This window comes from Podarcis muralis, chromosome 6, assembly GCF_964188315.1.
Source record: "Podarcis muralis chromosome 6, rPodMur119.hap1.1, whole genome shotgun sequence".
Classification (NCBI taxonomy): domain Eukaryota; kingdom Metazoa; phylum Chordata; class Lepidosauria; order Squamata; family Lacertidae; genus Podarcis; species Podarcis muralis.
The window spans coordinates 42,358,909-42,371,287 of record NC_135660.1 but is presented as its reverse complement, the minus strand read 5'-3'; the positions used below and the strand labels follow the sequence as shown (position 1 = coordinate 42,371,287).

At 48.5% G+C, this 12,379-nt stretch overlaps 1 protein-coding gene across 1 annotated transcript in view; it reads right to left on the bottom strand.

Moving 5' to 3' along the window:
- Positions 1 to 407: 407 nt before the first annotated feature.
- Positions 408 to 12,379, bottom strand: part of SLIT1 (slit guidance ligand 1) — a 119,579-nt gene continuing 107,607 nt past the window's right edge. The window contains exons 29-37 of the mRNA XM_028730533.2: positions 10,287 to 10,426; positions 9,276 to 9,369; positions 8,985 to 9,122; positions 6,874 to 7,111; positions 6,596 to 6,726; positions 6,171 to 6,325; positions 5,457 to 5,745; positions 4,516 to 4,727; positions 408 to 3,476 (exon numbers count right to left, since the gene is read on the bottom strand). Of these exons, the coding sequence (XP_028586366.2) occupies positions 3,238 to 3,476; positions 4,516 to 4,727; positions 5,457 to 5,745; positions 6,171 to 6,325; positions 6,596 to 6,726; positions 6,874 to 7,111; positions 8,985 to 9,122; positions 9,276 to 9,369; positions 10,287 to 10,426 (1,636 nt within the window). The 3' untranslated portion in view covers positions 408 to 3,237. The remainder of the gene's footprint in view (positions 3,477 to 4,515; positions 4,728 to 5,456; positions 5,746 to 6,170; positions 6,326 to 6,595; positions 6,727 to 6,873; positions 7,112 to 8,984; positions 9,123 to 9,275; positions 9,370 to 10,286; positions 10,427 to 12,379) is intronic.

Here is a 12,379-nt window from a genome sequence, read left to right as displayed (position 1 = left end):
CATGAGCTGCCCCTGAAGGTTGCACCAATTGGGTTTTTGATGCTACCCTCCCTGTAGGCACCAAAACACTTTGTTCTGATCACTGGGAGGTTCAAAGCCAGCAGTGAACAAGCAAAAGCTTGGTACAATCTTCATTCAAATATGGTGATAAGTGGAAGGTGTTGCCACTTGGTTGAGATAACATTGCAAGTGTAAACTTACTTTGGTACATGACGGACAAAATGAACAGTGAACATCAAGCATTGCCCTCTGCAGCATATGGCTACCAAACAATACCCAATATAATCTACTTTATTACCAAAGTATGGACTGCAGTGGCAGGCACAGTTTAAAAAAAAATCTGACATAAGATACTTTCCATTTGATACGTGTAATTGCTATAATCGGAAATGTGAAGTCATAAGAAATTCCAAAAACCCTAATTAGTTTATTTTGTGTAATTGAACTTGTTTAGGAACCTTACAAATGGAAGTTTAAAAGCTGCACATTCTCAGTGTGAAGAAAAATACATTTAACATTCTTGAGGTTTCTATAATAAATAGAAATGAAAAATACTTAAGATGGCAAAACCAGAATATGAAAGAATGGCTGCAGATTTAAATGGCCCCACAGATCCTGTTATGTTAACAGAGTTTCATGCTGTACCTGTCTGCAAAAGTCACCAGTCAAGGCTTTTAGTACTAGCAAGGCAACTTATGCCCTGCTGTCATGTAGTTTCTGTCTCTTAACCTGCAGCAATGGAAGAGTTAGCAGGTTCTGCATGACTAGCACACACAGAGATACAAGGTGGGAGCCCCTGTAGAAGCCCCTGCAACTAGCCATCCATTTGATTCTCTGCAGAAGCAAAGGATAGCCTCCTTGCTGCTGGTTTTACCCATAATATAGTGTATAGTTGAAAACCTGTGCTTCTAATAACCAATTGTTTTATACTAGGGGGTATCCCGAGATGCTACCCTTTTATTTCTCCCATATCCAATGTACCTCCCAGAAACCTGCAACCTTGAGATCACATGTACCAGATGCTTCCAGGCAAGTAGCTCTACCTTTTAGGAGGGAAACTTCCCCCCACCATAGGAAACATGATCCATAAGTTTCAGGGAACAATCATCTGGCTGAGGTTGCCCTGGAAACAAGAACACATGTACAGCCAAGGCCTCCAGGCTTGTACCGGAGAGCACGTTGTTTCTCAGCAACTGGATTCTGCCATGACTACGGGGTGAAAATTCTGCATCCTGAGAATATCATCTCAATTTTTTTTTTTTGAACAAAGTTGTTTCAAGCCTTCAAGTGTCTCCTACACACTTTAAAGCCTCTGTCTGATGGAAATCTCAAAAACCCAGGCTGGGTAAGTAGCATTTCCAGTGGTTGGGACATGGCAGCTTCTGTGTGCTATTTCTTTTCTCCTCCCAACCAAGAGAAGCAGAGCAAACTCTGTAAATAATCTTCAGATTTGCTTAATTAACATAGTGCATATAGATCAGAGATATTAACTTTCCATGTGCAGAATTTGAAGGAATCTGGCTTGGTGTTTCTCCCCCCACCCCACCCCCCCAACTCTAATGGTTTTACTTCTAATTATTGGTCAGTAGCTAGTGGTGATAAGTGCAAACTACTTTTTCTCTGCAAGAATAAGTTAGATCAAAAGTGTCTTTGACCAATTTGCAGCTCTATTGTCCAGGGTCTAGCATAAAAACTCTATCAAACAGGGATTTGGAAACATAGCAAGAGAAGGTACTGTCAGCTTAGTTTATTTTAACTGCCTAGATCTTAAAGAGCCATCTTATTTCTTCTGATGCTGTGGCCCAGGCCTAACCCCACCTGAGCAAATAATCTATAGCACTTGCTTTGGAAGCCTGTGCTTCAGCTTTTATTGCAGGCGGTGTCTGATATACCCAACCCCACAACCCATTACAAGAGGACAATGGTACTTTGTGGGTGGGCCTGGTGTATGAAGAGTAATGCTACAGTAAACTGAGTGCAAGAGACACATGCAATTCATTCCCCCCTCCCGTTCTAAAAGGCAGGTGAAAGTGAGCATGATGGGTATGAAAATGATTATTCTCGAGTTCACAGACGTTGGATTGCAGAACAGGCACCACTCTGAAAATATCCAGACTTTTCATTACAGCAAACCAGATGGCATTTGGGCAGAAGACAGATTTTGCAGTGTAGAAAGGCAGTGATATAGGCAGAATCAGAGAAAACTACGTCTGTCCCTGTTGCTGCTCTCAAATCATGGAGATGGCTGGCTTTATAACTGGGGACATGAAAGTCTCCCTGTCCCATCCAGCAGAGGTACAACAGGAAGACTGCTAGCCAAGGTTTCTCCAGCCCTCATGCAACAAGATCCTACACATGCTTATTTGGCAGTTAAGTCTCATTGTGTTCAATGGTGCTTACTCCCAGCTAAGTGAGTATAGGATTTCAAAATTAGGGAAGTGGTGGTAAGTCCTGTTAATGCTGGTGGATCATTCAACGTGGAGCAAGTGTGGCTCCTTTCTGCTATTAGTTGAGACCAGACTGCAGCTCCAAGGTTAAGCTGTTTTTAAATACCATTACCTTGCAACCATCCGGTATAGGAGGCAACTGCTTCCCATTCACCTAAGGGATTTTCTCTTTGCTAATTCTGCAGCACACAATCCTCCTGCCTTTGCCCCGGGTGCTGCCTCTGCATTACTTGCAATTTAGTCCTATAAACAGAAGATGCGGTTGCAACGAGCAGCCAGTAGGAACAGGAAAGGTGGGTATTCAACAAGAGAAAAAGCAAAACTGCCAAAAGAAAAGGGGGGGAAAGACAGACATGGTGCAGGATAGCAGGGTCTAACACCAGGTAAAATTACAAGATATGAAATGGCAGGATCCCGTGTCTAGGCATGAGCTGTGGACATGGCCTCTCAGGGCACCACACTGGGCAAAACAAACAGGCATGGCCAGGCTTGCTAAGAATCCGTATTGTGCACAAGTAGTGGCCCCAGATAGAGTCTGTGCTGGATATAAATACATCTGTTGGGCTGGATTTCCCAGCAAGTCTTCTATCTACACCTTTGTCTGGTCCATCCAGAAGAGCCATTGTCACCATGCCGAAGGAGATGCTCCGTTACCAAACTGAGAGCCCTGCCCCACCCCTCTTCCAAGCAGCAACAGGGGCAAGAGGAGATGGCAAGGGTGTTCCCAAGGCCTCTGTCAGGGCAGGCCTGGCCCACTTGTCTCTGGCTCTGGCCTATCCCTTGCTGGAGGCTACATGCACTGGGAACAGCCGCATTTGCTGGGTTTTTCCACCTCCTCCACAAAGGAAGAGCCATCGCTGCACTCAAAGGTGTATTTCCTGCGCTTGAGGCGCAGTCCTGCACAGCATCCTGGCCCTGGGCACGATCCCCGGCACTCCACCCAGGAGACAGGCCGGGTTGTCTGGCAAATGGCATAGCCTCGCTGGACCTGGTGGAAGTCTCGCACGGCCTCACCCCGACACTCCGACTCTAGGGAAAACATTAGGAAGAGGGAAGTCAGGCAAGGAGGCTCCTCTGAGAAAGCCTTCATTACACATTATGCTTGGGGCTCTGGTGAAGGTCAACTCAAAAAGCTGGGCATTCTAGTATGTATAAGCATACTATGACGAATGATCTTGCCTTTTGAATGGTTAGCGACAGGTAGAAAAAATCTTATCTGTCCCTTATCTTGTTGGCTGGGGGTCCTGCAAAACTGGTCTTGCTTTTTGTCAATGGAAGGGGAGGACAGAGAGGCAGAACGTGGTGGGGGTGGGGAATCAAGAATTTGTGGCTCAGTTGCTCATGCTCCCTTACCAAAGTTGTGGCCATAGTGTCTGGAAGAAGAGTGCAATGGTATTGTACTGGGATGTACAACACTGGCTGTTCTGTGGAAACACGGAATTCCAAATTCCCACTTATAGCCGGTGCAACAGAAGGGATGGGGGTCTACAGTTGCTAGAAAACTTACTAGGGGAAGAGGCTAGGCAAGAAATAGCATCTAAGTATGCCCTGGCTGCGATGCGGGTGGTGCTGTGGGTTAAACCACAGAGCCTAGGACTTGCCGATCAGAAGGTCAGCGGTTCGAATCCCTGCGACGGAGTGAGCTCCCGTTGCTCAGTCCCTGCTCCTGCCAACCTAGCAGTTCGAAAGCACATCAAAGTGCAAGTAGATAAATAGGTACCGCTCTGGCGGGAAGGTAAATGGTGTTTCCGTGCGCTGCTCTGGTTCACCAGAAGCGGCTTAGTCATGCTGGTCACATGACCTGGAACCTGTACGCCGGCTCCCTCAGCCAATAAAGCGAGATGAGTGCCGCAACCCCAGAGTCGATCACGACTGCACCTTATGGTCAGGGGTCCCTTTACCTTTACGCCCTGGCTGGGGTTTCTTCTGCCCACGGTGGGCATACCTGGCTTAACACAATACTGGCAGCTTAGGTAGGGGCCCAAGCGTCTTATGAGGCGAGGGCCCTCAGGGGTCCTTAGCTATGGAGCACGTGGGAATGTAAGGAAGAAAGGGAGATGTGCCTGACCTTGGTCACAGAGGTCGCCATCAAATCCCCCGTTGCATTCACAGAAGGCCTCGCCTGTGTCTGAGATCTGGCACTGACCATGAACACACTGCAAGCTCTTGCATGGGTTGTGGAGTTCCCCTTGCTGGTTGCACAAGGCTCCCTTGTAGCCATCCTGACACTGGCAACTATAGGAAAGGGCATCAAGGGGCATGCAGATTCCATGGACGCACCTGTAGAATGAGTGAAACATAAAGCTAAATATAGGTGAATTCAAAAGGTTGCAGTTAGGCCACCATCTTCTAGAAGCATCATTTAACATAGGAAGGACCTGCAAGATTCTCTGTGCACCTTGGCTTCTCCAACGTCATCTTAGGAATACAAAGAAGTGAGAGGGGAGGAGCGTTCTCACTGACTCCCCAACTTCCCTTATCCTCCAAATATACAAATACAACTTTATTGATGCTCCTTTAAAGGTGAAGGAGGAGTTGGTATATGGTATGTGCTGTTGTTCTTGAACGCTGTTCCCAAACCTATGCCCCTGTGCTGGGCTTTAGAGGCAACTAATTTCTGCTTTTGTTGCTACAATCATAAATGCCCTGCCTGCCCCGCCTCATCAGAGATGAGTAAACAGGAGAGGCAAAATACTGCCCATCAGAGCCCACAAGATATGGATGCAATTCCAGTCACACTTAGGAACACAGGTCAGACTATGGGTGCATCTAGCCCAAAATTGTCTGCTCTGACAGGCAGTGGCTCTGTAGGGTCTCAGGCAGAGGTCGTTCCTGATCCTTTCAAAGTGGAAATGCTAGGGATTATGTGTGCTTCTGTGTGAAAAGCACATGCTCCACCACTGAGCTGCAATCCCTCCCCACACGTTCTCCATCTTGCACACAGCACTGCAGTGAGAGAAGAAGCCCACAAGGAAAGGGTGGAGGGGGATTCTGCTGCTGTGTACTCACTTGTGGCCCTGGCAGGGGTTGCTAACGGGCTGGTCACAATGGGGCCCGACCCAGCCTGGATCACAGTGGCAAATGGGGCCATGAGGGGTGTTGGGTTGGCAAATGCCATGCAGGCAGTAGAGCTTGCGGCAAGGCTCACAGCCGGGCACCACCCCCGGCTTCATCTGCGTCTTAGTGAAGTCCTGCAGCTCGTTGTTGATGTAGAGGTTGCGGATGCAGCCATGGAAGCTGGAGCCATTCAGGATCTGCCAGAGGCGGAAGGCGGCAGAGTTCACATCCACGGGCATCCCTGCGGAGGGGAGAGCCAGAACAGCAAGGTAAGGGGCAGGAAGAGGAGGGAAGAGCAAGGTCCTGGGGGAAAGAGAGATGGTGCTGGTGGAAGGAAAAGAGCATTCCTTATTCTGGAATGCTGTGTGGAATGTTAAGAGCCACCTTCTTCCATTTCTCTCCCCTCTCCCACAGCGCCCGTCACTCCTCCTCAGTTTGGCACTTGGCTCTTAGTGCCCTGCAGTATCAGCTCAGACACCCCACCCTGGAGAGGAGAACAGAAACGTTCCTCTTGCATCATTACTATCCAATGGACGTGAGCTAAGAAGAGTGAAGGAGTTCTCCATTCAGTTAGTGCCCTCCAGGTGCAAGCATGTAGGTGACAGAGATACCAGCCTCTCTCACCCCCTTCTCCCCAACTGGAATGGGCCCAAGTCACAGTCCTACCCCCAACATAGAGTGGAGCCTCAGAGTTCAGCGTGTGGGCCTTGCCAAAGCCATCCATGGTCATGGGGTCTCCTCCATCGATGGAGAGGTTTACCATCCGCTCAAAGGTCACCAGCTCTACAGTGTGGAACTGCCCGTCATTGATGGTCTCTGCACTAGGGAGAGAAGGGAGGTGTGGGATGGGAAAGGCTGGTGGCACCCAACCTTTGGCCTGATATCTGGCATCCACAGCCATCTGCACCCATCCAGCATGGAAGTGCAGCACCCGCATCCACTTTGCCTTGTGTTCCCTGTCACTTCTGCACTAACTCCCCACGATCCAGACCCCCAAACCCTTCCTTTTGCCTTCATGGTCAATGTGCAGCTTTGCTCAATGACTGAGGGTCACTCTGAGCTGGAAGGAGAAGCCAAAGGCAGAGGGCTACCTGTAAATGGCAGAGCTGGGGTAGGTGCCTGGATCATAGCTGACGCGCACATGGCCTTGGTACAGCTCCACCGCCATGTGGTCAGTGTCTCCATTATATAAGAGGATCCCATTGTCTTCAGCCGTGGAGACCTGCAGAGAACGAGGGAATGAACAAGCAAGGGGCAGAAACATTAATTCTACAATCCAACCAGTCCCACAAATGGCACGGATGAAGAGTGTGGGCAGATGCCCGCTCTTGGGGTGGCGGAGGAGGCAGCCTTGCTAATCAACACTTACCTGCAAAGTGATGTTGGCGCTGGGCCAGTTTTGCAGGTCAGTGAACTGGAGGTACGTGTCCCTGTCCACAAAGTTGACACTCAGCAGCTTCTCGCATTTGGGCCCCCCAAAGCCAGGAAGGCACTGGCATAAGGCACGACTGCCTAGCTCCACACAGTTGGCACCATTCTGGCATTCTGCCCTCTCGCATGGGCTGGGTTGGAGGGAGCCATGGGGTGGGATCTCACAGAGCTGGCCACTATGACAAGAGTGAGAACACAACAAGGCACAAATTGCAGGAGGCAACTTGGAGACAACACCACAGGGTCTTAGCAGGACCACAGCTGGACCCTGTGGCACTCATACAGTTTTAAGGCAGTGTGCCCTCTCCTCTGATTTCCCTCTTCCCAGAGGGTGAGTAAAATGTGCCTGGAATCACATGCATGTGTGTTGACCCATGATCTTTCCTGGCCCCTGTTTGTGCCTGCAGTAAAAGCACTCCAGTTCACTGGACTGGGGCATCAAGTGAATGGGCAAGGCAAGTACTCAAGTGACATACAAGTCATCACACCGCCCTGAATCCTAAGAGAAGACTGACACACTTTACTCAGTTTGCTTCTTCTGCTTCTTCATCAATAAAGACAACCAGAATATCTTTGGCCAGGGGTGTCGTTATGGGGTGGTCCAGGAGACAGGGCCAGCCCAATACATTTTAGCACCTGAGGTGAGCCACAAAATGGTGTGCTCCCCCCGCAACCAGGGAAGAAAGGGTGAGTGAAGATCTATATCAGGAACATAGAGAGTATCAAGTCAACCTTACTGGACGGCTGAAGTGGGAATCAAAGGCCATTGGGGGGGGGGCTCACTCTGAATCATGCCCAGAGGGCAGCCCCCACCATTTTCTCCCTAGTCACTGTAGAGGTGGCATGGGGGGGCTGTTGAGGAGGTGGCAGATCTGCCCTCCAAGGAGTACACCACAGCTGTTGCTGCCACCACAGCATCCCTTTGAGGCTGAATCCACTGCCCTGTGGATCCTGCCACCTGAGGCATTTGCCTCACTTTGTCTCATGGGCAAGCTGGCCCTGCCACCCTCTTAATTTGCCCAGAGGCATTCTACATTTATGCAGGTTTATGTCATGGGCATGTGCCCCAAGTCTTTTAAGCTGATCTCAGCTGCAGGACACAGCTATGTTGCATATCTCTGTACATTACTTCCCTGTATACAGGAACTACTTTTGCCAGGATGTTCAGAACAACTTGTCTCAGCTCCTTGGTGGGCAGAGCAATTCACACTAGGCATGTAACTCCTTGTGTGGTACAAAGTCCCAGCAAATGTGAGATGCATTCTTTTAATCTCATAAGCACAGTCAAACAACTCTGGAAACAGCCAGGCTCTTAAAACTACCGTATTTTTCGCCCTATAGGGCGCACCGGCCCATAGGGTGCACTTATTTTTGGGGGGGGGAGAAAGGGAAAAAAATTATACCCCCCCTAGCCCCAAAGAGCAAAGAAGCCATGACAGCGAGCGGGATGGATCCTGCTTGCTGTCCTGGCTTTATTTTTAGCCTCGGGGCTGGGGGTCCGGGAGCAAAGGCGAGGTTGCGCAACCTCGCCATCGCTCCTGGAGCTTGCCGGGCTGGGGGTGGGGGAAGCCCGAGCTTCCCCCAACCTCAGCCCCCAGAACGGGTCCGGGAGTGACGGCGAGGTTGTGCTCCACCTTGCCATCGCTCCCGGAGCTTGCTGTCCACAAGCCTTGGGAGCCCGGCGGGAACTCCTGCCGGGCTCCCAAGGCTTGCAGATAGCTTTCTGAAGCCTGGAGAGTGAGAGGGGTCGGTGCGCACCGACCCCTCTCACGCTCCAGGCTTCAGTGAAAGCCTGCATTCGCCCCATAGGACGCACACACATTTACCCTTCATTTTTGGAGGGGGAAAAGTGCATCCTATAGGGCGAAAAATATGGTAATCACTGTTTGACACTTCTGGTAACAACTGATCACTCTTTTGGTTGTACCTCTTTCTCCCAGCCACCCTTGTGGAACTCTTCCAGTAGAGGGCAATCCCAGGTGTTGAGGTTTGCACGTAGCTTAGAATGAGTTGAACTGGTATATACTCCTGCCCATCTCACAACCTTACCTGTAGCCTCCAGTACAAAGGCAGGAATATCCATTTGGCTCATCAAAGCACTTGGCGTTGTTCTGGCAGCGATGGTCTAGGCAGTCGTCATAGTCTACACTGCAATTATCTCCCACAAAGCCGGGCATGCATTCACACCTGTAGGCAGGGACAGGAAGAAGCCACTCACTGGATGTAGCTGCATCCCTTTCCTATCCACTTTAGAAGTCTGTTGCAATTCCCCTGGTTTGCTGTAGGTTTAAATCTTCTGCTTCCCCCCATGCCACCAATGGTAGCTGCTAAATCACTCACTTGGGCCCATCAGGGGTAACCCTGCACACGGCATCATGCTGGCAGGGGCTAAGCTCCAGGGAGCAGACATCCATTAGCTGCTCACAGTAAGTCCCTGCAGGAAGGAGAGAGAAGCAGAGAGAAGCAGGCTCAGGCCTCATGTCCCCCGGGCCCAGTCTGCATTTGGCTGAACCAGCTCCCCCAAGGAAACGGCAGGGAAGGGAAGGGAATGAGGAAGAACAACCTTTGCTGTCCCATCACTTGCATCCGTGCAACAGAACCAACAACTTATGGGAGGGTTTCCATATCTGGACCCACAAAGTTATTGAGCTTTTCTTAGTTTGCCCAAAGTTGTTGAGCTTTTTGGGCAGATTCACATGAAGTTTTTAAGTTAGTTTTTAAGAAAATCAGCAAAAACGTCCAGATTTTCCCAGACATCTTAGCAGGATGTACTACAATATTCCGGATATGTCCAGAAAATTCCAGACGTATGGCAACCCTACCTCATGGGCAGCCCACTAGAAGCACTGTGAGATAAGGTATGGCAACCTTCCGTTCATACAATAGATGCCAAACTACTTTGAGGGGTGGTTTTTCTTTTAACAATACATTTTATGAAATAATTTAAAATAAAATATTTATAGTCTCATGCTTCAGCCCAGAATGCTGTTATTTGTATCTAACTCCCAAACCCATGACTCAATATTCAACCAGGGTATAGGTGGATCTCCTTCTATTGTTCAGGGAAAGACACTATTGTTCACGGGCTAGATACTAACCTGGCAGGGAAGGGGGAACTACTACTTGGGAAGGTAGAGTTAGTTTAAAAAAATGCATTGGGTTATCTTCAGGTATTGGTGGAGGAGAGGTGGTACCACTAAACTAAAAAAAGTAAATGTTGGGCACTGGAGTCAGATCCTTAGGATAAACCTGCCTCTGGCACTGACCATCTTAGAACTTTGTGCTTTGCTACCTTAGCTCTCTTCTGCTTCTCTTCAAGTGCACCTGCTTCCATTACAAGCCTGGCCCTACCTGTGAAGAACGGAAGGCATAAGCATGTGTAATTGCTGGATCCATTCATGCATGTGGCACCGTTCTTGCAATTGTTATTGTTGCAGTTGTTGGTCCTTAGACTGCAGGTTGGACCTTCAAATCCATCCACACAGGAACACCTGTCAAAAGGGACATGAGGGTTGTTTAACAAACGGAGAGGTTAGAAGCTGCTCACTTTGGGGCATTTCAGGGGTTTTGTGGGTGGTTTTTCTTTATCATTCTCGAAAAGAGCTCAAAGAAGAGTGAAAGGAAGTCAGGGCTTTGCCAGAAGAACATTCAATGCTCCACCAATGGTTCTGAATATTGCACTGTCTTGAACCTGAGACACTTTCATCTCTGGTTGGTAGGATGTAGATGGATCCACTTTGGAGGCCACTCGGCATAGAAGGGGTTAAAGAGATTATTGTTTCCAGGAGAGTTCTGGGGCAGACACCCTTGGAGCATAGCTGTCAACATTTCCCTTTTTTAAAGGGAAATTCCCTTATTCTGAATAGGATTCCTCGCAAGAAAAGGGAAAAGTTGACAGCTATGACTTGGAGGGGCTTTAAGTTGAGTAGTGGAACAGGCAGGGGAAGGGAGGGGTTAAAGAAGAAGAAGGAAAGAGGACCCTTGGGATGGGCAAGAAAAAGACACAGATGTGAGAAGTCAGAGGATATGACACTCAACATTAAATGTGCCTAAATGTTTGTTTAATTCGTTCCGCGAGTTTTGTCGTCTTGCGATTTTTTTCATCTTGCAAAGCACGGTGTTGGGAAAGTTTTGGAAAAGCTTCAAAAATCACCAAAGTCTTTAAAAACCTCAAAAAAGGCTACCACACCGCGTTCAATGAGTTGCTCCTCGAAGTCAAGTCGCAACTGTATTAACGGTGTTAAGAAAAAGGAAACAAACTTGCAAGACGTTTCCGTCTTGCGAAGCAAGCCCAGAGGGAAAATCGTCTTGCGAAGCAACTCAAAAAAACAAAAACCATTTCATCTAGCGAGTTTTTTGTCTTGCGAGGCATTCGTCTTGCGAGGTACCACTGTATTGTCACTTAACTGTTTCTTGCTACTCAGCAGTGGTTTCGGGTGTGTTTACTGTATTTTTCTCTGGTTGTTGAATTTTTTTATATAAACCACCCTGAAATCCATTTTCATGAAGGGTAGTATACAACTATCTTAAATAAAAACGTAAACCAGCAAACAGGCAAATAAAATCAATTTTCAAAGCTATACCTATGGCTGCATTTGCATGCCCAAGCTAGATCAGTGTGTGTGCTGTATCTACAGTTCTATGCATGTGGTGCTATGTATGCATGCATGTGCCTGGTTGTGTACTGCGTGGGTCTGAACTTGAGATTCATTTACGTGCACCATGTCACATCTGTGCACACATCAGGAAAGGGACGCATTGCATTCACATATATTTGCGTGTTGGGGGGGTCTGTTGTACTAAAAGCACAGGTGAGTGTGTGCTGCATATGCTGTCATTTCCATTTATACTGCCTGTAGCCTATTTAGCTGGAAGAGGAAGCAGAGGTGGAAGAACTGATGACCTTCCGTCTCTGGCATATTGAATTGCTCTGCAGGCTGAGGGTCCTGATATCCTTTCCTAGAGGGCTCATCTCCCTGCCTACTACCTTTCCCCAAAGGCAGAATCTAGTCTGGCATGTGCAGGCAAACAGCTTTGTCAACCCCCAAAGGACATTATGTGCTGGCTTTGAAGATGCTGGGTTGTTATGGTGACGGGATGAGAGGCCATTTAGCATCTTGGCAATTTGGGTACACAGAAAGGGCTAGGGCCCCATTCTCTCTCTACTGCCTGTGGTTTATTTTCAGCCACTAATTATGGTCTGTTTCCCAGAAAGCCACCCACACTGTACTCTGGAGAGTGAAGTGGGGAGGAGTCCTGTGCATTGAGGTCCAACTGCAAACCAGAGCTATAGCTCCCCAAGAGGCTGTAAACGTCTTAAAAGGTTTCCCCTGCTGGGTCCCAACCCATTTTTACAGAAAGAAACTGACTACGGCTTCCAGGATTAGTGATTGTGGTGGTGGACAATCTTGGTGGAGGGTAAAGAGTGCCTTTTTGCCCAGTAT